The sequence below is a fragment of the Nematolebias whitei genome, chromosome 12, assembly GCF_014905685.2.
Source record: "Nematolebias whitei isolate Nwh7 chromosome 12, NemWhi1, whole genome shotgun sequence".
Taxonomy (NCBI): domain Eukaryota; kingdom Metazoa; phylum Chordata; class Actinopteri; order Cyprinodontiformes; family Rivulidae; genus Nematolebias; species Nematolebias whitei.
Genome location: NC_056509.1, coordinates 29,238,726 through 29,264,982, shown reverse-complemented (window position 1 = coordinate 29,264,982; position 26,257 = coordinate 29,238,726). Strand labels below are relative to the sequence as shown.

At 39.3% G+C, this 26,257-nt stretch overlaps 1 protein-coding gene across 5 annotated transcripts; it reads right to left on the bottom strand.

The window, feature by feature from the left end:
* tpd52l1 (tpd52 like 1) lies at positions 1–25,947 on the bottom strand. 5 transcript variants are annotated; one of them, XM_037685801.1, is made up of 11 exons: positions 25,834–25,947; positions 22,641–22,739; positions 18,695–18,889; positions 17,213–17,233; positions 14,625–14,743; positions 14,385–14,533; positions 10,295–10,396; positions 3,818–3,832; positions 3,251–3,289; positions 2,918–2,978; positions 1–1,155 (listed from the first exon to the last, which is right to left on the bottom strand). In XM_037685801.1, exons 1-11 carry the CDS (start codon positions 25,853–25,855, stop codon positions 1,033–1,035), a joined length of 945 nt encoding a protein of 314 aa, XP_037541729.1. In that variant the 5' UTR covers positions 25,856–25,947; the 3' UTR covers positions 1–1,032. The 5 variants fall into 5 exon arrangements, with proteins under 5 accessions (XP_037541729.1, XP_037541730.1, XP_037541731.1 ...); XM_037685802.1 differs by lacking the exons at positions 18,695–18,889; positions 22,641–22,739 and having other exon boundaries at positions 17–1,155; XM_037685803.1 differs by lacking the exons at positions 17,213–17,233; positions 18,695–18,889; positions 22,641–22,739 and having other exon boundaries at positions 17–1,155.
* Between the last annotated feature and the right edge of the window lie 310 nt (positions 25,948–26,257).

Here is a 26,257-nt window from a genome sequence, read left to right as displayed (position 1 = left end):
AATCAAAACATGTTACCCCATTTTAGTGCTTGAATGTTGATGAATAAATACATTTTGAATCCTGGCATCCTTTAAACCTGTAGTGGAGAAAATCTTGAGCACATAAACCACTCGTTACATTTAACAGATGTTACTGTGATAGGAACGTTACAAGGAGTCTCTGCAGATGTTATAAATTAGCAAACAGATCATTTATTGTTTAAGGAAGGTGGTTCTAGCCTCTTGCAGCAAAAAATCAGGAAGTGCAAAAGGAAAGTTAATATTTTACACAAAACATTTAGAATTCAAATGTCATACTTTCTGGAGAGCAGCTCATTCAAACGTGAAGCTGAACTCTCGACTCCCACATCGATAAACAAACGCAAACCAGGAAATCTGTTAAAATGACCGTCATGATGAATAGAAACATGCCTGACATTTAGCCAAGAAATGTAACATTGGTTTCTGTGTTGTGCAAGTCATCTGTAGTTAAATATTGGTGTGTTTTAAACTTTTTTTATTTAAGTAGCAAGCCCTTGAACACAGCTCTATATTTATAACATACAGGAGGAGGAATAATTAACTGCTTAGTTTAAAGGATGTCAGCTGGAATGTTTTTTTTTTCACAATTTGAGAAAACAATCTAAACATGTAGCAATAAACTGATGTTAAATTACAGACCATAAAACCTGTGTTTACTGTAAATTATCTATGTAGACTAACTGAACCCACACATCTGGAGTGTAACAGATAAACCTCTGGAGCACAGAAAGTTTTTGTCTTTGCTTTCAAATTCGACAACAGCTCATTTCATTCATTGGTTGTCTTGTGAGATTCATTTAAGCTCCACGACCTCTCGAGCTTTCAAAACAGAGGAAAAACACGTTATTTTCAATAAACATCAGATCACAGGAACAGTCATGAAAGGAGCTAAGAAACTTTAACAAGATTGTCTTATTGAATAAAAATAATGTGCAACTTCGGTCAGAAAATTCAGTAAAAACAAGAAACCGCTGCGAGTTCCTGCTTTAAAGTCCCGCCTCACGGTGCAGCTCAACACGTCCCCTCGCGGCTGTCCGTCAGGTTTATGGTGGGGGTGTCCTGAGAGCTGGCGTTGGCTGCGGATGAGAGGACGTCCTCGAAGCTGCCTCCAGTCCCCGGACCACCGACTTTAGTCTGGTTAAAGAAACAAAAATAATTTTTTAGTAATAATAATGTGCTACTGTGCTGCAGGTCAAGCTCAAGGGGGCGCACTTTTACAAATCCCATCGGGCTTTAAAAGCTTCCGTGTCAGCAAAATATTCAGCTATAGACTTTCTACTGATCATCCTGATATTTGTGCCCATGACCTGCCCAGCCTTTGACAGCAGATAAAAAATGGAATAATTTAAAACACATTTACAACATGCGTTTTCATAAATGACCGTATGATTTTTGCGATGCTTGACGCCGAGTGTGACAGCTGAGGAGCTAAGAAACACGAACACTTCCCAACACACGAGGATGGACAGATGCAAGTGTTTCATTTACTACAGAAATGTACAATTAAATCAGCTGCAGCTGTGAACTCTCAGTTACAGCTAGCCAAACGATAAATTGTGTTATTCAGTCCAATAATCATCAGATAAATTAGGTCAATTAAACACCCAGGTGCTTAACAGCCCGACACATGACAGCCTGTTGAACTTCATCTTATTTTTTGCCTAAAACCTCTTTATTGCTGGATTTTCTACAACTGTCAAACTAATCTATTTTTCCCCATTCAGAGTGAATCAAAAACTTAAATAGTTTCATAGAAAATAAATCTGTCGAATGAATGGACAGAACTGCTCGGTGCAGCCAGGGGACGAAGAGATTCCATGTCTGCTCTTTGCAGATGACGTGCTCCTGTTGGCATCATCGTGCCGTGATCTCCAACTCTCACTGGAGCGGTTCGCAGCCGAGTGAAGCGGCTGGGATGAGAAGCAGCACCTCCAACTTTGAGGCCATGGTCCTCAGTCGGAACGGGGTGTATTGATCTCTTCATGTCGAGGGTGAGGTTCTGCCTCAAGTCGAGAAGTTCAAGTATCTCTGGGTTTTGTTCCTGAGTGAGTGAAGAACGGAGCGTGAGATTGACAGATTGGTGCAGCGTCTGCAGTATTGCGGACTCTGTGCCAGTCCGTTGTGGTGAAGAGGGAGCTGAGCTGCAAGGCAAAGCTCTCTGTTTACCGGTCGGTCTATGTTCCTACCCTCACCTGTGGTCATGAGCTCTTGGTAGTGACCGAAAAAATGAGATCATGGATACAGGAGGTTGAAATGAGTTTCCTCTGCAGGGTAGCTGGACTCTCTCCCTTAGAGACAGGGTGAGAAGTTCAATTATCTGGCAGTGACTCGGAGTAGAACTGCTGCTCCTCTACATCAAGAGGAGCCAGTTGAGGTAGTTCAGGCATGCCCGACTAAGAGGAGACCCAGCACACACTGGAGAGACTATGGCTCTCGGTTGGCCTGGGAATGCCTTGGAATCCTCCCAGAAGAACTGGAAGAGGTGGTCGTGGAAAGAGATGTCTGGACCTCCCTGCTCATGCTGCTGCCACCGTGACCCAACTTCAGAACAGGCAAAAGGAAATGAATGAATGAACGGAAGGATGGATGGATGGATGTTAAATGAAAAACTGTATTGAGTTATAGCTAATAGATCTACATCTTAACTGAATTTACATCAACAATGGAAAGGACGCAAATGGGTAAATATTGATGTAAAAACAGCATTTATTGCTTGTTACTCTAAATTACAGACTTGTGGGATAAAAGGAACATGTGGCAAAGTAATCGGAATAACAAGAAACCGTTTGATAAGGAAAAATAAAAAGCTTGGAGGTTTTAGAAAAAGCTGACCATCATAGTTTTTATTAACATAAAATCAGCCAAAAAGATAAACATACACGCAAATAAAGTTTACCTTGATTGTGGAAACTGTAGTTTCAACTTTTTCCTCAAAAGACTTGAAGCCGGGAGAGTTTCTGTTAATGAAACAAACAAAATAAATAAATCTTCAACTTTTTAATGAGCGTACAGGTTTTACACTTAATTGTCTAAATGAACCAGAAAGGAACAAATTAATGGTTGAAATATTTAACTGTTGTGACTTAATGTTTTAACTGTGGGTTTAAAAACAGTAAATTATTAACACAGATGGTATACACATAGGTGAGGGGAAGCAGAAATGACAACTGATAACGTGCGTGCGTGTAAACTGGTAACATAAGCAAACAGAAGCACTCAGCGTTGTTACCTCATTGTGGGCATGCTCATCGAGTGTCTGACAGAGTAACTGTCCCCAGAGAGCATGATGGGAAAAGAGGCAATGATTAACAAACATGACACACAAAAGCAACACAGACTGTTAGAAAGAGTGGTTTTTTTATGTTGTGCATGTGCAGAGTTAGCCTCCCAGCTTCTGACAGACCAACTTTCAAAAGTTTACTTAAGCAGGAATAGATTTATTTCACTGGATCTGATTGAAACAAATAAATCACACAGACAAAACGTTTTTACGTCTAGAAAAGTATCAGACAGAGCTACGTTTTGTTTTTAACTTTCAGTGTTTAACAGTAAAAGGGGAAATTAAAGCCAGCATGCTCTTCTGCTTGTTGGCCAGAAGAGCTAAATTTAAATGGCCTCGCTGCATTCAGGGGCATTAAGGAAAGTTCAGGACATCTGTTTCACATGACCAGTAAAAATAATTGATTTAGGAACAAAATCAATTAGCTCTGAAACTGGGCCGAGACGAGCTCGAGTCCACGTCGTAGATTATCAGAGACATCTGCTCAACTAAAACAACCAGCTGCACCGTTCTTACCCTATGGAGTTGGACCTTTGGAGGCATAGAGGGAGACGGAGAACACTTTTAGATACTTTTACAACACTTTGGACAAAGCACAAACAATGTTACACATTTTTCAAATTCTCTCCGGTCAAAGCAGTGAAGCTGGCAACACAAAACTTTCACAACAAAAAGCAGATGCTTTGGAAACTGGAAGAAGGTTTATGACATGTTCACAGTCTTGTCGAAAACGTTCCACTAAAGATAAAAACACACAAAGCAGGAGTGAAGAGACAGCAGCTTAAAGAGAAGCAACACAAGATTCAATAAAACAGAAACGAGGAATCATTGGTTCGATGTCGAGTTAAACACAAAACAGAGTTTTGAAAAAGAAAAACGTGAACATTAGTTTAAAGGCCCCCCACATACTGTGCGTACTGCGCGCGTACTGTCCGCACACGGTTGAGACTTCATACTCGAGCGTATGCTGTCATTTCCCGACCCAAACCTGAAATTCGGGCCAGGCCAAAATAATGTGCTTAATGGGTGGCCCGGGTCGGTGTCAGGCTTTTGATTGCATCAGTGGACACACGCACGGCTGATGGTCCAATTTGGATCACCACCAGCCGCTGACCGGCCGGTTGAAAGAGGTACAAAAAAGTCCAGAAGGATCAATGCCAGCAACCCGCCTGCGGCTTAACTGGACCCAGCCGCTGCGTCAGCAGACGTGCACGGCTGACGACCATTAATAACTATAATATAACTGACTCGTTAATAAACAAGACATCTTATATCCTCCTATCTTTGAAATACATTTTTAAATCATGCCAAACTGATTTGCTTACAAAAGCAGTAAAAGCTTAATTAAAAGAAAAAAGTTTTTTTTTTTTTTTTTTTCAGATTTGTGTCTGTAGTTGTTAATTGGTCGGTTTCGGGTCACGCTCGGCAAAAATGATACGAGTTTGGTCCCGGCCGGGTCGGATTTTTTAAGCAGAATGCAACTCTAGTACAGATTGCCTAAAATTCTCTCGTGACAAATTCCTTAATTTCTCACAATTTCAGTCAAGGCGTCATTGGACAAGGAGGTAGATATCTCTTGCCTCTTAGCTTAGCTTTAAAAAAATATATATACATATAAAATATATATAGAAAAGAAATTGAGATATTCTTTAAAAAAAATAAAAAGAAAAAGAAGGTGGTACATAAGGCCATTAAAGCAGACCAGGGATAAAGGAGGGGAATTTAATACACTGGTGAAGGACATGAAGACGATGGACAGGGAGAAACATTTTGAATATTTTCAAATGGATTCTAACGAGTTCGATGAGCTAGTTGGACGCTTCACCACCAGGGCACACCTGTCAGCGCTGCACAGAGAGCGGCAGTCACGCTGCGGTTGGCGTCGCATACACAACAGTTTGATGTCAACACCGTTTCTCACTGGGCAGTTTATTGTGCGACAGTCATAAAAATGTATCTTTGTGCGGACATGGCCGGCGGACGTCCACTTCGAGTCCACCTCGAGTACGCGTGGACCTTCGCGGAGTGAAGTACGCCCTGGTACGTAGGGTTGCATCCCGCTCACTACAGGAAACTCTTCATATAATCTCTTCATGTTAATATCAACACATTTACTTAAATAACGTTCATCTCTCGAGGTCATTTTCATGTCGTCTCGGACATTTTGTGTTAGATGCAAAGCCTTTCATCTTCTTCTAACACTGAAACATTTCTATAATATTTACAGGAAAAGCTCTGAATGTTGGAGAAAGATCCAGAAATGATACAACTCCATTTCCAAAAGTGTTGGGAGGTTGTGTAAATGTAAAATAAATAAAACTAAATCATACAGTGATTTGCAATTCTAATAACTTTTATTCACATGGAATACAGTAAACATATCAAATGTTTCAACAAAATAAATTGTACAAATGTCAGGAAAAAAAAGGTCATTTTGAATTTTATGGCAGCAACAAGTCTTAAAAACGTTGGGGCGTGGTCATGTTTTCTCCTCTGAGCATCTCCTCGTCTGTTACCACCACTCTGTAAACATCTAGGATCTGAGGAGAGCATCTGCTGCAGGTTTTGGATCAATTGTCCCATTTTTGTCAGATGTACCATTCTAGCAGAGTCTTTGATGTTACGCTGAATGGAAGCACATGTTGTTTTAAAACCTGTATACACTGTTAATCATTGATGGTTTCTTTCCAGATGTGTAATCTGCTCGTGAAATAGACACTAATGCACCCCCATACCATCAGAGAGGCAGTTTGAACCGTTTGTTGACAACAGGCTAGATACTCCCCCTCTGCTTTAGTACAGAGGACTTGGTGGTTAGAAGATTGCAGAATTTCTGGATGGTGTTCACATATGGCTACTTTTTTGCACGATAGAGCTTTAACCAGTATTTGTGGCTGGCACCATGAACTGCATAGACGGACAATGATTTGGAGACGTGCTCCTGAGCACAGTGGTGTCTGAAGCTCACGGGCATCCAGTATCAACTTTCAGCCTCGTTCGTTGAACTTCTCCAGACTCTGGAAATGTTTTGATAATCTAAACTGGAAATGATGGGATATTCAACCAGTTCCCAGTTTTCCCACTATTTTTAGATGCATTTTTCCCCATTAGACTGGTGAACTTCTGCCCATTTTTACTTCAGAGAGATCCAGCCTTTCTGAAATTCTCTTCGTATTCAGTCTTACCGACCTGTCACCAATTAACTCAGTTTGTTACAAAATGCTCCTCCACCTGTTTCTTATTCATGCCACTTACTTTTACAACCTTATGTTGACCCTGTTCCAACTTTTTTAAATGACCCTTTCCCCCCCACAAAATAGTACAATTTCTTAATTTAAACATTTGTTGCGTTTACTTTGGTGCATTGTGAATAATAACATGCAACAGTAATATGGGTTGATGAGACTCACAAATCATTGAATTCTGTTTTTAATTTGCATTTTACACAACTTTGTCAGAAATGAAGTTGTAAATTATGATACAGTTTATTCAGTACAAGCTGTATGTATGTATTTTGGAGGAAGTGAACAAAAGAAAGGTTCAAAAAAGTTTGAAGAATCCCATGCAGTGATGTGAACATGCCTCCTCAAACCACACTAAAACAAACGGTGGAAACATACCTGCGTGGAAACAGTAACTCTAGACCAGCCACGCTACAATACAGCAACGATTGAATTAAGTTCCTGTCTTTGGATAATTAAGACAACTCTTTCACACAGTGTTCAATAAGAATCATAACCCATGCTTTTTTTCTCATTTGAAACATGATTTAATCAGAATCACAGCTGTGAGACGGCACTCACGAGTTTCCACCAACATGGTGGTGAAATTTCCATTTTTGTTCTTTTAGGTTTGTCTGCTGCCTTCACACCATTTTATGGATCAAATACAAAGTCAGGCTGGTCTGTATGTTTATGATCTGTATGGTTTAACTCCTATTCTAATCAAGCTTATGATGCATTTGATGATGTTTCTTCTCTGCCACCTCTGTCTTGTTCCTCATTTTGTTTTTCTTTAATATACCCCCTCTGGGCTACTTGATACAGTTAGGTGTTTTATCATGGTTATATTAACAATTATCAAATGTCCGTAAAACATGGTGATTGTACACATCATCAGTCTACACAATCGATTGGTTAAAGTTAGAAACAGGATGTCTTTGAGCTTCCTTCAGTTAAATCAGAGTAAAACTGAAGTGGAGCTTTTAGCCCCAAATCAGGTTTATAATCTCCAGTCTCTTTCTTTTCTAGCAGAACACTAAAAACAATAAGTGAAGTTTGATAAACATGTTCAATCTGCAGTTCAGTCCAGTTACTTTCACCTGGAAATACAGCCAAAATACGCCCTCTGTCATCAACATTAGCAGCTGCAATTTATGCTTTTGTGTTGTCACACTTGGATTATTGCATCTTCCTTATTCTTGTTTAAACTAACACACGTTGTTGCAAAACTTATCTGCAAATCCCCATTTTGTCCTACAACACCTCATATTTTTGCATTGGCTTCCTATAAAACTCAGGATTTGATCCGATCTCCTCCTCCTTATCTATAAAGCAATAAGTGTTTTAATTTATAGTTATATTTATATTTGATTAAAGCAACATATACGAGTGGTTTCTTTCAGTCATCTTTGTTCACTGATCTTTAAAACCTTCTCTTTTGTCAGAATGAACGAGGTCACCCACTCTCTTGTCTTTTATCTTCATGGACAACAAATTCTCAATTTTTTCCACACACACAACACAACGCAGGCACACAGCCGCTCTCGTGTTTTTATTTTCAGCGTCTCGAACAAAACAGCTCAGTCTGCTGTCGATGAGAACAGAGGAAGAGTGTGCGGGAGGACGGGCTTTGCCACGAGCCTTTCAGCTAGCTCAGAAAGCAGCTTAATGTTGGATTACATAATCCCACGCTCCCCTGATCTGTTAAAGCAAGAGCTACAACTCTGGTCTCTGATGCAGAGACAATGGAGCGGATAAAGAAACGTAATTAGATTTTAAAATAGCGAGCTAATTCAGGTGGTGGGTGAACCAGGTAAAACTGGTTTAGCCATGGAAATTCATTATGGATATGTAATGGCAAATTATTTTTAAATCAAGACTGTGAGCCCAAATTACTTAAAAAACCTGAAATAAATAAAGAAATAAGTTATCTAGACATTTCAAGTTAATTGTTTTTTTTCGGCGGCACCCTTCTTCAGGGGTCGCCGCAGCAAACTAACTCATACGAAGACTTGGAAATTGTTTTTACGCCGGATGTCCTTCCTGACTCAACCACAGACCACCGAGCTACCACAGCCCTCTGTGTGGAGCAGAGAGCTGCTGTCTAGGGCGCCTGAGGGAGCAGATGGTGGGGGTGAAGGGCTTTGCTCAAGCGCCCAGAGTGGGGGTGTGGGTGCTTCACCTTTCCCACCCACATTTTGATGTCAGTACAGGGAGTTGAATCGGCGACCTTCCGATCATACGTCCACCTTCTCTAACCTCTGTGCCACCACACTCCTTTTAAAGTTTCAAGTTAATAGAGAATATAATTTCCTTTAAATAGTTTGGAGTTTGTCTCGGAATGAAAGATGACACTTTGTTATTTCTGAGTAAATCTATTTTTGTTAATTTGATGGATTCGGTCCTATTTATTTTAGCTTTATACCCCAAGGGTCACAAATATAGCCAAAAGAACCGTATTTTGATAGATATGTCTTTTACACGCTAAAAAATCAATTCTTTGGAAAAATGCAAATAGCCCAAGTGTTACATTTTGGATCAGATAAATGTTGGCAACTTCTCCTCTGGAGAGAGTAACATCCCGTATTTTTCAGACTATAAGGCGCACTTAATATCCTTTAATTTTCTCAAAAATCAACAGTGAGCCTAATAATCCGGTGCACCTTATGTATTAATTCTGGTTGTGCTTACTGACCTCAAACCGACGTTATGCGGTACACGGCGCTCAAAAATCTGACAAAATGTTTTTGTTTCGCTTAATGCACCTTATAATCTGGTGCTCCTTATAGTCTGAAAAATACGGCACATACAAAAAGGGAAGCAGGTGCAGTTTGAGGAGGCTTGGGCTTCATTTTACTTGTTTGTTAAAATGCAAAACTTAGTGAAATATAAGGCTGGTGTGACCCTGATAAATAAGATACATGGAAATTAAGACTTTTTGTAAGTGTGAACTGTTAAAAAGTTTGTACATAAATATGTATATATCTGAGAATGTTTTTTATTTTTGTTATGTTTGCTTGCGTGTTGGTTCTATTGTTCCACTGGGTGCCGTTTGACCCAACCGGTTTGGATCATACATTAAGAAATGGAACATAGACTTGGACTAAAGAAGCGTGGCTTGTATATATGCATGTGTAAATACGTGTATACACGTATACATCTTTATTGCAACTGAAAGCCCAGCAAATGCATACACTGTTCCTATGTAAATTCACAACAAAAATATTTAAAGTTTAAAAAAAAATCTACTTTTGTTTTATTATGAAATAAAAAATGAGGCTCTTCAAATATTAAATCTGGAAATTGCAGAACAAAAAAAAAACTACAGATGGTATTATAAAAACAAAAATAATATGATATTGAGAAATGATTCAAAATGCTCAAATTATACATACAGTAAAAAAAAGTTGTCACAAATATAATTTTAGGAACATTTTCAACATTACACCACTGAGGCCAGCAGAAATGAGTGAAAACTACATGGATGTGTTAGACTTGAAGCACTGATCAGTACTGTGAAGGAGCTCTCCTCTAAAAATCCAATTTTTATTCCTCTTTTCTGACAGAGCTAACGTTTCTTCCACTAATCTTTATCTAAACTCCATCTGTTAATCCACGAGGCATAAAACACAGCAAGCAGCCGTGTGTGAGGCCCATCACATTTATACAGAACACTTTTTCTCCATTAAATTTCACCTTAACCTTAAATTCTTTTAACATGTTGTTATAAAAATAAAGATATTTTTAAAACAGATGTGAAATTATTGTTTACCTCATGTCTCCTAGCTTCCTGGTGATGGCGCTGCCGAGGTTACTGAAGGCAGCTGTGGTTTTCTGTCCAGCTGTGGACAATGTCTCCGACGTCTTTTTGTACCTGTAAAGTGCACAGAAACAAATGTCGAGGATTTAACATGAGGTTATTCAGTCTGAGTGCAGCTCACCTCCATATGAGTATGCAATTATCATTCAAAGCATTTACAGAGGATGAGACAACTTGTTTTTAAATATCGGGGCTTTCAGATGCAGATCGTCAAGTCAAAGTAGATTCTAAGCTGTTTTAATTATCTACATAAACAGCACACGTACGGACATGACCTTAATTTCATTTTTAAATCCCAAATTCATCCTGTGGAAAAAAAAAAGAAGAAAGAAGCTATTTGAAATAAATTCCAGTTCACATCTTTTGTTTTCATTATGTTAGTGTGTGGGTTTGTATTGACATGTGGATCAGATACAGCCACTTTAACCAATCACACGCCAGCGTCACCCCAGAGCTCACTCTCCTGTGGTCACACTGGTTCATTATAGATGAGGACGGAGGCTGAGTGTGTAAAATGATCCTCAGAATAAAGTAACTGGATAAGAAAAGAAGCCTTTAGAGAATATCTGCTTGCTCACTTCTGTCTCTTGGTGTCTGGGTGAAAACTCAGCTCTGACCATCCAATTGGCAAATTTGATTTTCTGCAGACTGAACGAGTCAAACATAAAGAGTAACTTTTTCCTGAAGTTCACAGATATTATATCATGACAGAAGAAAATGAGGAGTCGGGGGAATGTGGGTTTATCACCAATATTATTGCAATATCAAACAATAATATTGCACATGATAAGTTTTTAAAACATTGCGCAGCTCTAATAAACATTACTGCTCCTCTCGGCTCCACCGTACATGCACAGAATGGTCATTCGTGATGCAATCTGTGATTCATCGCAGAGAATGACATGACGACTTGTTGCCAGTCCATACCTCTTTGGTTTTGGTCCCCCTCTAAATACAGCTGTCCAGTGCTGATGGTGGCCTACACACAGGATGGTGAACCCACGGTTCATCTGATGCTGCTTGTTGAGGTACATGATGACTCAGGATGTTTTAAAGTTTAATTTCTGGCACAAATGTCACGAGGTTGTGTCATGCTGCACAATACAACAATCCCCCCTCGATGTGGTCTGTCTTGAGCAACTGAAACCTTCATATCCGGCTGCCTTCAGGTACCCATCGGTTCTAACACTGACCCACTCTGACATCTGTACGCCTACATGTTGAGAGATTACTTCATGTAACCGATCGTTCTCATGCAAACCCACAACGTGACCAATGTCAAGCATCTTAATATGCTCAGAATGCTGTTTAATGCGTCTGCGATGCATTCTCTGTATCTGATGACCATTGTTGACTGAGTGCTGGGTAGAGTGGTCATGTCTAACCCGGGCCTAAAGCCTGGCCCAAATTTTGGCCAGGCCGGGCCATAATAATGTGCTGGATGGGCGGGTCAGGTCGGTGTCGGGCTTTTGATTGCATCAGTGGATCAGCCGCGATCTAATTATATGGAAATATGGCTTGCCATACCTGCACCAGCTGCATGCGGCCATTTCACTGCGAGCTGACCGGCCTTGAAAGAGGTAAAATAAAATTCAGTTAAGCTTCAGATGGGGCTACACTGCCAAGAAGTGATCCATCGCCCAATGAACGTTCATTCAGCCGATGCACTCAACGGACGCTCGCAACCGACAACCCAAACAAGTGAGATCCCAAAGCAGACATGTCAGAGCGGGGCCCATGTCTGAATAATGCAGAATGCAGCAGAAGCAGGTACTTCATGTGCTTTGACAGACATGAAAGGACAAACACCCCCTCAGCTCCGATCTTCTGCTCCCTTAGCCGAACGCGTCTGCCGACCGTTACTAACTATATAAGCAGTCAAAACTTAATTAAAAATGTCAACGGGGGGCGTTTCGGGTTCGGACCTGTAATTAATTCGTCAGGTCAGGTGGGGTTCGGAAATGATGGCTACAGGCTGGGGTCGGATCAGATTTTTTGGGCCAGAATGCAATTCTGCTGTTGGGTGCCCTAGTCTAGCCTGATAACACTATCCCTCTGCTCATGATGCCACTACTTTAAAGTGTGCCCTCAGGTGCTCGTTTCAGATGTGCCAGCTTCTTGCAAATTAAATTATTTACAAATCCATCCCTGGTCTGGACATGGACCATATTATGTCTCAATCGGTCCGTTTTTCAGAGTGGTTAGCCTTTTTATTTAAAATACCCACTCAGTTTATTAGTCATCTTTTACAGAGTGGGTAATGTGGACAAAAGAGAATCAGCAAATGCAAAAGAACACAAAAAGTCGTTCCTGTTGTAGGAAACTGACATTTACCACAAACATTTTGTTCGATTGCATATAATATAAGCTAATTGTGTTCTGAGCTCAGACTGCCTTAAGTGATGTTTCAAAAAATACATTTATGTTGTCTGTTTCAGTGAGCACAATAACTGCATGCATGCTGTGCAGCTGCTAGCTGAGGTTTGTGTCATTTAGTTGTGTGGATGTTTATGAAGCATTCACACCATTGTGATCCATTTTTCTTCCATACGTTTTTCAGCATCTTTCTCCTTCCACCATTTTTGTGCCATTTCAACAAATCATAAATCAAATCGTTCAGTTTGTTCAGGACAATCCTGCTATGACTTCTGGTATTGGTGCAGCTTTTTGAAATATTTACCATTTTCTTTCTCATAGAAAATGAATTGAACTCATGTTGCCTCCTTCAAATCTTAAGACCCGTTTACAACCTTTTACCGCTTCTTTCACATTTTGTTCTGATTCAGCTTCTTTCAGCTTCCTTGTGCATATTTAAACTTTTTTCAGCTACTTTCAGCTGGTTTTCCAGTTGTTTTATGCTCCTTTCAGGTTCTTTCTGCTAACTACAACATTTTTGTGCTTCTTCTAACTAATCTGCTAATTTCAGTTTATTATGCTGCATTCAGTTTATTTCAATAAGTTTCATCTTATTCTGCTATTTCAACTACGATTTAGCTGTTTTATGCTAATTTTAGCTTTTTCAGCTAATTCCACATTTTATTGCACTCATTTCTATTTTTTTCAGCCTAATTCAGCAAAAATATGCTCTCTACTTCCTTCTGGAAGTTTAAGCTTCTTTCTGCCTTTTCAGCCACTTTTCAGCTGTTTCTTTGCTAATTTCATATTTTTTTTCTGGATAATTTCCACTTTTTTGTGCTCATCTCTGCTTCTTACAGACTAATTGGGCAAACATGTTCTTTCTCCTTTCTTGTGTTAATGTAAGCTTGTTCTAACTTTTCGGCTATGTTTTTTTGGTTTGCTTTTTTTTTTTAAGCTAATTTCAGTTGTTTTCAGATGAATTCAAGTTTTTCACAGTCGTTTTTGCTATTTTCAACCAAATTTTTGGCAATTTAAGCATATTATGTTTTTTTCAGCTAATTTCAGCTTTATCTGATTCTGATCACTATTTAGCTGCTTTTATGCTAATTTTAGGTTTTTCAGCTAATTCCACCTTTTTGGAGCTCATTTCAACTCTTGCCACTTCTTTCTGATAGTTTAAGTTTCTTTCCGCCTTTTCAGCTTTTTTGTTGCTAATTTCAGCATTGTCTTTCAGCTCATTTTCCAATTTTTGTGCTCATTTCTTCAAATTTAAGCGTAATTCAGCAAATATATGTTCTTTCTGCTTTTTTCTGCTAATTTAGGTTTGTTCTTCCATTCAGCTACAATTCCGCATGTTTTTTAGATTTATTTTTTATCTAATTTTAGCTGTTTTTCAGCAAGTTCTTCAGCAATAAGCATTCACACTGCATTTTAGCAGGAAATGCAATTTCTCTAGATGCCTTTGAGTTCAGTATTTGTGACACTCGCATTAGATTGTGAGTTCACTCTGGAAGTCGAGGAGAATGACCTCTTTCTGTTTTTACTTTGTGTCCTACAAAGGGCATTTATGTTGACAGGAAACAGAGAAGCTATTCAGCTATGTGCTGCAGCAACACACAGATGAATGCAAGCACTCAAACTCTAAAATATCTCACAAGCTTCATGTTTTTGCCCGGGAACTTACGCTGTGGAGCTCTGCATGTCCTGCCAGCCTCTGCTGAAGTTGGTTTTGAGCTCGCTGAACGGATTGAGGCCCAGCTTCTGTTTGAGCTCTGCGTGCTGCCTCTCTTTGGACGACAACACCTGCTTCAACGTGCTGATCTCCTCTTCCAGCTGAGCGCGCACAGAAAGATGAAGAGTGAACCAAAATAATTTATACATTAAATGTTAGCGTTGTGGTGGCTCGTGTGTGTTTTGTGCACACTTTGGCTAGCTCTTGTTGGATCTCTTCCTTCTCCTCCTCCGTCATGACGGAGTGGTTCAGGTTGACTTCTGACACCAAGTCTTCATCCGCCTCTTTCAGCGGCTCTGAGTCCAAAAAGCCTGTTTGAAAAAACACGTCGTGAAAATAAAAAAGGCTAGAAATTTGCTTTAACGAAATTGTGTGAAGAGTCTTGTCTGCAACTGTTAGAACTACACACATATTGAAACATCTGGGGACATTTTACCAGAAACAGGTGAGGTCAGGTGATTTTCTTGTAAGAGGAACACAGCTTACTTCCAATTTTTACAACTTCCATTCTCTTCAGGTAAACACATTTGCCAAAACAATGCATGTAACATTATCCCACTGCAGCTGATCTGCTGTGTCATCCGTTTTTAACTCAGCCATATCAGAGAGGAAGTACTCCCACTTCGTTTTGCACTTTGCATTCCTTCCTGTACTGCTGACTGTAAAGTGTTTGAGTGCTGCTGTCCATGTCCACACGTCTGTCTGATCATCTCGTCTCCAGTCTGACCATTATGTAATATCTGGCTGCAGCCTGTAGAACTTTAATCTGGTTTAACTGATGTGGATTATCTTGCTTTAACCCAGCTGACCAACACTACCATCTGAAACACAACCCAACACAAACACTATGCGTTCAGGTTTTAAAGGTTAGACTGAATTTCATTTCTTTCAATTTGCAGGGACTAAAATGAATACAAGGGTACTGAGGAAATGAAGTCTAACTTAAACACATAACGTAAGATCCATCTGTTTTGTCTGAATAGGAGACAAAAATGTTATAGAAGATAGAAGATAGTTTTTTTAAAGAAAAACTTTAAATCTCTGTCCCTTCGTCATGGAAAGTAAAATGCCTTTTCTATAATCCTGTGGGATGTTGTAATCTTTGTAGCTTCATACATGTTTGCATCATCTGCATACGTTTAACTCTGACCATCTTTACGTTTGTCAATCGGTAATTTGCCATCAAGAAAAAATTAACAAAAAACACTGTTCCTAAAATGGGACCGTGTGGAACACCCATTTTGTATTTTTGAAAGTTTAACTTCATCTCATTAGCTTGGACACATGGTTGAGGCCAGTGGTGTAGTCTACAGTTTTGTAGTGGGTATACTGTGCTTAGAAACCAAAGTACACTGGTTAGTACAATGGAATTGTCAATTTATTTTGATTTTTAGGCATATTGAACATTTCCAAATTTCTCTGATGCTTATATTTGAATAAATGAATAACAAACTTTGTACAACAGTGGCTTTGTATTAAAAACATGTTATAGAATTTATAAAACAGTATCAAAGCAAAGTGCTGCATACCGATAGATTGTTATGGAAGCGTTTATCTACTGCTTAATGTATAATCAATCAACCTTTATTTATACAGGTAAATCCCATTGAGCCTCGAGGACTCATTTACAAGAGAGACCTGATAAATAATGACACATGCCTAATGATATGTATTACTTTTAAGTGGGTATACTGAAATTCTTAAGCTTTTCTAGTGGTTATACTCCGTATGAACGAGTATCACGTAGACTACACCACTGGTTGAGGCTCATCTTCCTCGGTCCCTGCGTCCTCATATGGCGACATTGGCGCACGTATTCTGTTCAATTTATACCTGCTGTCCTTATTCAGGTATGTTTGTTTTTAGGTTTTTAATTTTATTATAAAAACATTTTATTTTATTTTATTTGTTTAACATGACTCAAACTTTAAAAATTATACATTATTCAAAAATTCTAAATGCAAACCAACCAAAAGCTGGGGCCTCAGGAGGTTAAATATGAACTGAAGCAGCTCCAACCTTACTTATATCAGCAGCCAGAATCATTTATTCAATAAATAAAATCAAATATGGCCAAAGGAAAGCAAACCGCCTGCTGACATTCAGCCCTCGGGGTATGCATTGTGGATGACTCAACTATCACAATAAGATACAGTATATTTGCTCAATATTTGAAAAACCAAAATGCACTAAAAATGACTGACGTGTAGCGATTTTTAATTTGCTAATGTTGATGAGCTGTGGCTGCCAGGTTGCATCAGTGGACTCAAAATGTTAACCAGCTGCAGATGTACATCCAGTGATGACTTCCTGAAAGTTTCATCGAAATCTGTCAGGTGTTTCACAAGATTTTTTGTTAACAGACAATCACATGACTGCCATGAAAGACAATTCAATTCAATTCAGTTTATTTATATAGCACCAAGTCACGACAGAAGTCGTCTCGGAGCACTGAACAGAAACATTTGCACACAGAAAGCCAGCAGATTGTGTTGAAACTTCATTTCATCGCAGTCTCCCATCCTGAGCAAGCACAAAGGCAACAGTGGAAAGGAAAAACTAAATTTTAACAGGAAGAAACCTCCAGCAGAACCAGGCTCAGGACGAGCAATACAGATCTGAACTGCTTCCTCCAGGTGGGGCGGATCACTCTGTACTTTTCTTTTTAACCAATATAAACGGCACACTTACAGATGCACACACTTAAAAACTATGATGATTGAGGATATTTTAAAGGTTAATCTGAGAGAATTTTACATTAATGAACAAAGCTACTGTACCTGCAGTAAAGTGTCCTCTTTCTTCATGAGGCAGCATTTCAAGACACATTAGGAGAAATGAGGTGAGAAAAAACTTTCTTTAAAACTGAAGGTTAAAGGTGGCCGAGCACCTCAAGCAGCTAAAACACTCGCATGCAGCTCAAAGCACTTGACCCAGCATGCGATGGTTCACATCAAGATGGCCATTTCTAAGATAAGGAGCTTTTTCAGCTAACAGCAGGAGGACAATGAGACTTTTAAAGCCCTGCAGCTCAAACAGATGCTTTTCACGTCTGACTCGAGTATTTGTTTACTCGACACAGCCACGAGGTGTAAAAAATCTAAATAAGGACGGAGTGGTGCGGTCTCCTGGTTTTTGAGGTTCGAAGGATTTTCTTATTTTTATATAGTTTCTAAAATTTGAGAAGTACAAATCGCATCAGGAAAAGGTTGATCCCAACAGCTGCAGGCTCACATTTTCACAAAAACTAGCCCTTCTCTTAAAATAATGCGTGAAGTTTGATTTACTCAAGCTGCCAACTCAGAAGACTTTCTTTAACCTAACACAATCCTGTTTTTCATTTAGAGAGTATTTAATAAAAAATATTAATGTCTTATTGTTTTACAACAGAAAAAAAAAATCCTTAAAATCCCAGTAAGATTGTACAAAACAAGCTTTTGTACTTGCTGATGCAGAATCTGGTGGATGTAATCTAGAGAACTTCAAGATGGTTTTTGTGCGTGTGTTTAATCAGGTGTAACATCCAGATTTAAGTTTGAACAAGTATTGTGTAAAAACAAATAAATAAGAAGACATTTAAATTAAAATAGGCCAATTATTTGTGCTAGTCGCAATGCTTCTGAAAACAGAAGAGACCTCTTTTGAAACGTGTTTGATGCTGAATCTTTTAAAGTTTAGGATCACCTATAAAATCTTCGCATTCCATTTAAAATCAAAAATACACACAAAAAAAAATTCTTACAAATGTTAATTCTGTTTTCAAAGTGTCCACGTGCTCTGTTGCGTGGAAAATAAAAAAAGAGCCTTAAAATGGTCCAGTTTCTGTCTCAGAGGACATTTAATGTTGCTTTTATTCTCAATTGCGATGCAATAAGCTAAATATTCTACATCAGCTAAGCATCTACCTTTGGTTGAACACGTAACACACTTTGGATTCCTTAAACTACGCTTAGAAATAAAACACCTTATCTTTTTGTATTTTTTCTTGTTCTGTTCGTTTGCAGCCAATCCACGTTAATGAAAGCACAATCTACATCGGTAAAAAGAAAATACTGGCATACAGAATACTTTTTTAAACCACTTATTGATTTTAAAAAGAACAATCCGCTCATAACATTAATGAAATTATTATAACCGCAACATAAATTATGGAATTTATTCTGTCTGATACAATGTGTGGGTTTGTCGTCCTAATGGGACTTGGATGTTTAGATGTTCAACCAAAGTCATCTGTCATCGCTCTAGCCTACTTCCTGTTTCACCTGAGCTGTCCAGCTGCATGTCCCAAGTGGTGGACATGACCCAGTTGTCAGACTGGACCCATTGATCCTCGCCTCGCGACGAGGTTTTACCCCCACCTGTTCGAGTTTCCCCATTTTGGACCAACGGAGCCAAGTCCTCCTCATGTGAGATCCGTCCAATTGATTCCTCACCAGAGGAGTAAAACCTTTTCAAACCTGAACAAAGTCACAGTTTAATGAATTTTAGGTTCAGTAAAGAAAACAAAAAACAAGATTTATTTAAATTTACCTGGTAGGGACAAAAAAAAAAAAAAGATCTGAACCTAAAAAACGATGTTTGTCATGCTTCTTTTTTTTAATAAATAAAACATGACACTTCCTGATGGGAGTGATTCTTCAGAAAACAGAAATCAATGAGCTCTTCTGTTCAGAGAAAAACCCACAACATCTACAACTACAAGGCAATTTACTTGAGATTAGGGATGCACAATATTAGATTTTTGGCCGATATCCGATACAAATACCAATAACTATATATTTTTTCCTAGACCTACTTACAAAGACTACAAAGCTTTCTCTGCTGTATAATTAATATACTACATTATTCTGCATGGTCTTTGTTAATTTGGCTTGCTACCAAATGCAGATGCCCAAATAGGGGGCTGAAAATGATGCAACACTTCAACTTGGATTATGTTTAATGTAAATTAATTCATGACATTTACTCTAACACTTCTTGAGATGGTTAATTAGGTTCAAAGTGTTGTAGGACTTCATTTTCGCTCCTCCTCGCGTCACAGACACTGAGCAGTCATTGCAAAGAGCAGTTCTGCTATCAGTTTCCAACACTTTAAAAAACTCCCACACTGCCGACATTTGCACTCCTTCCTCTCCCGCTGTGATCAGATCAGGTAGGCGCACGTGACATCATGACGTTGTGCTGACTGAAGGCATCCTTGTCACGGGTTGTCATACAAAAACAGCACTAATATATATATATATATACAGCGCCTTTTATATTGGTGAGTTATTTTGGTGGAATGGCCGATGTACGATATTTAACTTTATCGCTAATATCGGCCAATACCGATACGCTAATAATATCGTGCATCCCTAGTTGAGATGTTTGAATTTGCTTCACAAATTCCAAAATAAAATGTGGAGTACCTCTAAAACTATACCAAGGTAAAAGATGCTCTCCAGCACGCACCGTAACAAACATAATGTGCCACTTCTGGGTAATACCAGATGGCTAGGCCTCAGACTGACGAAGCCTCTTGGATGAGGGGCGAAACGTTTCTTTTTAACAAAAAAACGAAGTCCCGATGACATGATTCAACCTTTTTTGTTGTTATATACCTGGATGACTGAGAAAACAAACTTTGTGTAATGTGCCACTTGTTCCTGCGACGAGCCTTTTCAATGCAAAAGCGACACTACAGTAGAGTATGTACCACCATAAAACTTAACAAATGCATCTCTTTGTGTCACACTGCAGCCTAAAAGACATAAAGATCAATAATAATCTTAGAGGATTATGTTATGTAAAGATCAAGTTGCAGTTATGATGCAACGTTGTCTGATTTATTTGAGATTTAACACCATTTTGCTTAGGATTTATGAAATCCTTTAAGATCAAGCATTTAAGTCAGTGTGATGCACTTTATTTCACGTTGCAAACAGGTTGATCTGTTTAGTTTCTTTCTGAACAGATTATGTGCACAAATTAAGCAGTCACAGCCAACGAGATGTTTATTAAGTGTATGGCTGCAACATTTTAGTCTAAATCAGTGGAAACATGACACAAAACAAAAACAAAACGTGAGACAGTTTGGCTGATGGCTGGTCATGACCAGTGAAGCTGAAAAACAACAGGTTAATTTCTCACTGGTGGACATTTTTTTAGTCATGGTAATGCTGACATAAATACTTTATTGCATAGTTTTAGTCTTTAAGTGCATTCGTTCAGACTCTGCGTCTGAGTACCACAGTAATAGATGTTTGGCATTTTGTTTATTTTATATTTTTACATTGAAAGATCTGATTCAGTTCTGATGCTTTTGGTTTTGCATGAAGTCCATGTCTAATTAATTTAGAAAAAAAACCTCCCTAATTTTGGTTTAGAAACAACAACAAGAAAAAAAAAAAGACATAAATGTATGACTTTTTTTGTTTTATAGTAAATTTTCCAGTTGACAAAATCCTAAATTGTCGTCCTGCTACTTTACGTCTTCCTCACTAACAAGAGTGGTTTGTTTTTCTCTCTTTGCTTCTGGGAGCATTACTACAATCTGAAGAAAGTATCATTCAGCATTTGTTTCTTTTTCATGTTGGAGCGAATCGTGGCCCTCACATCTACGAATGTATCAAACCTTGACTTGCACCCCCACGGAATAGTAATATAACAAATGAACGCTTCGTGATTAATCCTTATTCTGCCTCATTGTCTTCCATTTTGTTCACTCCCTCACTCAGTTCACGCTCACTCACTCCTGAGTGTTCATGAAATCCACAGTGAATCACATCAGACGAAAGAAGTGCTGCAGCGTTGATCTCACTTTAGAGGCACTCGTTACACTTTCATTAAGACAGAGACCCCAAATTTCTAAAAGAAATAACATTTGCTATTATTTTTCCTCATCTTAATGGTTACACTCTGTGAACAGGTGGACGCATGAGTTTGTTTATACAGAAATAGCCAAAGTGAATGAAAATGGGTCCTCGATGATGAACCATTTGGGATCAAGAAACTCACTGATTTGGATGTACAGTACAGTAGTCCCTCGCTACTTCGCGGTTCAACTTTTGCGGATTTGCACTTTTGCGGTTTTTCAAAGTAAGATTGCACACGACACACGATTGTCAACTTCAGTATTACTCATGTGATCGGGACAGTACAGTACAGGATACAGTAAAAAGTTTACGAAAAAACTTCTCACAGGCGCCGCCATTTTCTAGTTTTCTCTCAATAAACCTACACTGTATTGCCAGTCAAAAGGACTACATTACCCAGAAGTCAAGGTTGCTTTCTGCTGAAATGGAGGAAAAAAGTTTTGAGCCGATCCAAAAAAGTTAGTGACTTTGGCGTTCAGTGGATGCAGAGCCGTACGGAACCGACTGGGAATTGGACCAGAACCTAACTTCCAGCCTCATCAGTCAATCCGAGTGCCGCTTGCCAGCCCATGAGGTCTCTCGAGCGGGGAGGCGTTGCTTGGAGATCCGGTGTCGTCTCCGGAGCTCACTGGACTTTTTTTCATCTAGATTTGGGCTCGATCAGGACCATAGTGTGGTTTTGTGCTGCCTCTCTGAAGGTCCGGCTCTCTCTAAAAACATCTGGTGCTCAAGGGCTAGAGAGCCGATCAGAACCTGACCAAGGCTGGTGAGTACGGGTTTCTAAAGCCTGATAATTTTAAGGCTTTACTATTCACTCAACTTAAAATTTCAAGTTGAGTGAATAAACATCAAGTTATCTTGAACAATAAACTCTTGCTAAATAAACTTTTGCTTTAGTTTAGTCGATTTAAATTTATTAGTTGACTGAACTGTTTGGGTTTGTTGTTTCAACTCAGAAATCTGTCAATGTAACTTAAGTGTTAAATAAATAAATAAATAAAAATATAGCATTCCTACTTCGCAGTTGTTCACGTATTGCGGGGAGGGTGTGTGTCCAGAATGTAACCCCCACAATAAACGAGGGACTACTGTAATGGTTACCCCATCTCAGGTCAATGTGCAGCTTCCACGTGGTTCTTTGTTTACATCGAGTGCGTACCCTGATTTAAGATCTGCACATTAAATACTCTTGCAAACGGCACCATTTAAAAGGTCAGTACAATGTTTTTTATGTTTAATTTCATAGTTTGCAGCGAGTAGCTTTAAGTTGAACTCAATCAGTGATGCTGCAGCCACTTGTTCTAGTGCTCCAGTGTGGATTTGCTTCCATTTCACGAGGAGAGTTGAGCCTTACCCAGCTCCTCCTCATGTGCAGCTGAGTTAACCCATTCCTCTCCAGGGCCCATGCTGCCCCAGTCCACCACTGCTTCACTCAGAACACTAGAGTACAACTCTGCAGCACAGCAGGGCGGCAGTATGAGAGGAAACAAACAAAAAAAGTGGTTATTTACACACAAACCGAGAGATGTGTTCCTCATGTCCACTCCAGGCCTTTCAGTCACAGTCAGGCACGTTCCACTGCAGTTTATCTTGTGTATTTGCACAGGGAGAGGAGATCCGTTGGTTGTTTAACTTTAAGTTAACTTCCTGAACTCTTCAAACAGGATATACCTGATTCCTGCCACTTGGTTGGGCATACAGGGAACAAATTGGCGCTGCTGAAGATTAGCAAGAAGAACAATCTAGACAGAAAATCTGAGGTCATCGAGGAGTGCATGTTCTCTGGCTGCAGATGAAATCTCATTACGACACACACACTAGGAGGAAACGGGTCAGCAGAGAGCCAGTTTCACTCACAATCACTCCCTTCTAGTTCCACATTTGACCAACGGACTTTAAACTGACTTTATTTTTGGTTTTAGGGAAGCAAAGCTCTGATTTTATTGTATAGTTCGGGTTGTGCAGATATTTAGGTACTGAAACACCTGCTGATCAACATTTGGGAGGATCAGAGCAGATTTAGCTCTAAATTATCAAGATGACTTTCTTCGGCTTTCGAATTTGTTTAATCGTGGAAAAACAACAGCTTTTCTCTTCCCGTCTGCGTTTCATGGGGTGAAATACCTTAGGTCACAAGATTATAGAAATGGCCCAGTGGTCATGAGGATATGCCAAATCAGAGGTCACAAGGCTGGAAAAAAAAATGAAGTAAAACTAAAATGGATGTCAAGCTGATAAGAACCAGCAGCGACGTAAACAATGAACACAGCAGCTAAACTTGACAAACCCAGCTATCATTCTAATGCAGGGCTCAGTTAGTTTCCTTTAATGTACTTCTTTAAAAGTCCAGTGCACATTAATCAATATTCCAAGAATATCAATGTGCCGGATCTCGCACAATAGCTAATTTTCAGCCGGAGCAGATAAAAAAAATAAAGACAGTTCGTAAAACAAGTGGACAAAACAAACGCAACAGCCGATAAAACAACCCAGTCTTACGTGTAAAGCACTGTACACAGCACAGCAGACCAAAGTGCCACATTAAAACACAAGTCAAATAAAACCACGTAATAAAAACGACAAAATGTGTAAAATCTGATCAAACAATAACATTTAAATAAACAATTAAATCGACAAAAATTACGATCAGGTAAATAGATAAAAACAACCTTTTACAAAGTGTTAAAAACCAAAGAAAACAAGTGGGTTTTAAGAAGTTTTTAAAACAGTTAACGACGAGGCCTGTCTGAGATGGAGGGGCAGCTCGTTCCACAGATTAGAAGCCGCTGCAGCAAAAGGTCGATCCCCACCCAGAGCCCCTCAGAAGCAAACGTATTTAAAAAAAATGGATCATAAAACGCACGTGCAGCCAGTGGAGTGAGGATAAAATGGGGGGTGGTGCTCATATTTATGTGTGCCAGTTAAAAGCCTCGCTGCAGCATGTAGGACTCGCTACAGTTGGGCAATGGGGGACCCACTAACCCCTAAACCCCAGATGAAGTGCAGTAATCCAGCCACGTCGTAACAAAGGGCGGATTACTGTCTCAAAATACTGGCATCTCTTTGGAAATGGTGGGTTTTATCTTGGCTAGCTGTCTCAAATGATGAAAGCTTCTTTTAACAACTAACCTGATCTGGTTGTCTCACGGTCAATTTGCTATACTAGGTTAAGGAACCTAGATCTACAGGGGAGGGCCAAGCAGTACCTCCAAAAACCATCACTTCAATCTTGGTTTTGTTAAAACTAGAAAAGTTAAGTGTCATCCAGGACTATGTGTCCACGCCTAAGAAGCGGATCGACGGAATATATGCATTTAACTTTTTAAGGGGGATATAAATCTGTCATCTGCATAACAATTGAATGAAATGTTGTGTTTTCTGAGTGTGGAACCAAAAGGGAGCAAATAAAGAGAAAACAAATGTGGGCCTAAAACTGAGCCTTGAGGGACTCCACAAAGAGAGGAGGATACTGACCCCTCAAGAATAACGGAGACGATTTAGTTTGTCAAATAGGACCTGAAGCATTTTAAGGCAACATCCCCAATGCCCACCTACTCCTACAGACGAGTTAGCAGAACGTCATGGTCCACAGTGTCAAAAGCAGCAGTTAGATAGATCTAAAAGCACAAGGATGACACGGTCACCAGAGTCAGTAGCTAAAAGAATGTCATTAAAAACTTTTAAAAGAGACGATACAGTGCTGTGCAGTTTTAAAACAGAACTGGAAAACCTCGAGCATGCTATGCTCTTCAAGAATGACAAGTAACTGACTGTGCACAACCCATAAAACAAACCACACCAGCATCCCTCTCGATAGTTACACAGTTAAAATAGACCTAGTTAGTAGTTTATTTCATAAATGTGTCCATCTGGTATTTATTCTGGTTTTGTACTTCAGGATAAATAGTTTAAAGGCGGAGGAAGCCTATTAAAAAACCCCAAAAGACTAGAACACGAAGAGGTTGACTGCCTAAGAATTTGATGGTCTTTTCTGAAAACCTTTTTCACAGATTTTTTTGTGAATGTAAAACATTCATGACCAACAAGAGTCTGGAAAAACACCTTTATCTCACTAATGGTGCTCACAAAGAAACCAAGTGACCAGTTCAAGACTTATTCTCCTTACAACATGTCACAGCCAAATTTAACACTTAAAAAAAATAAAAAAGCTGAAAATTTATTGTCCAAACCCCAACACCTACTGAAGTTCTGTCTGTGGAAACTTACAGGAAATGAGATACTGGGGAGCCTGTAAATATCCCGTTAACACCACAACATCCAGTCCAAAACTCTTTATGGACCTCCTCAAACCAACATTTTTAAACTCTCCTTATTTTTATTTTTTTATCAATATAAATGTCTTTAAATTCAAAATAAATAGAATCATCACCCAAACGCGCACATTTTGTTTCGATAAACACAATAATTATCTTGTTTCGTCCACCTGCGTAGTTCTTGCTCTGGAGCTGCAGTCACACATTTTAAGCTCAGCTCGTTAAAAACATTATTTATTTTGGGTGTTTCTGAATCAATAAGTGCGCTCTCACCTTGTTGTTGTCTGGTTTCCATCGGCAACACGCAGCTGAACTTTCCTGCTAACCTTCGGAGACGCACGAGGCTCAGCAGCACGCGCGACACCGCTCAGATCAACAAACGCAGAGCCGGGGAAGCTTTTTTTTTTTCCCTTGGACGTCACGTGCCTGACAAAGCTCGTGGGCGGAGCTTAGAGCAGCAGCCAATAGGCACGCCCGGTTGTAAAAAGACAGATGAGCCATAACATTAAGACCACCATCCAAGAAAGTTCAATCTGGTCCTCTGGACATTCAAAAAAACAAAAAACAAAACAAAGCAAAAAAAAAATGTAGAAACGTTTCGTCTCTCATCCAAGAGACTTCCTCAGTCTGAGGTGCTGTTTTAAGCTCAGTCTCTTAAATAGCACCTTCTCAGAGTGGATCAACCAGTTTGCTGCTG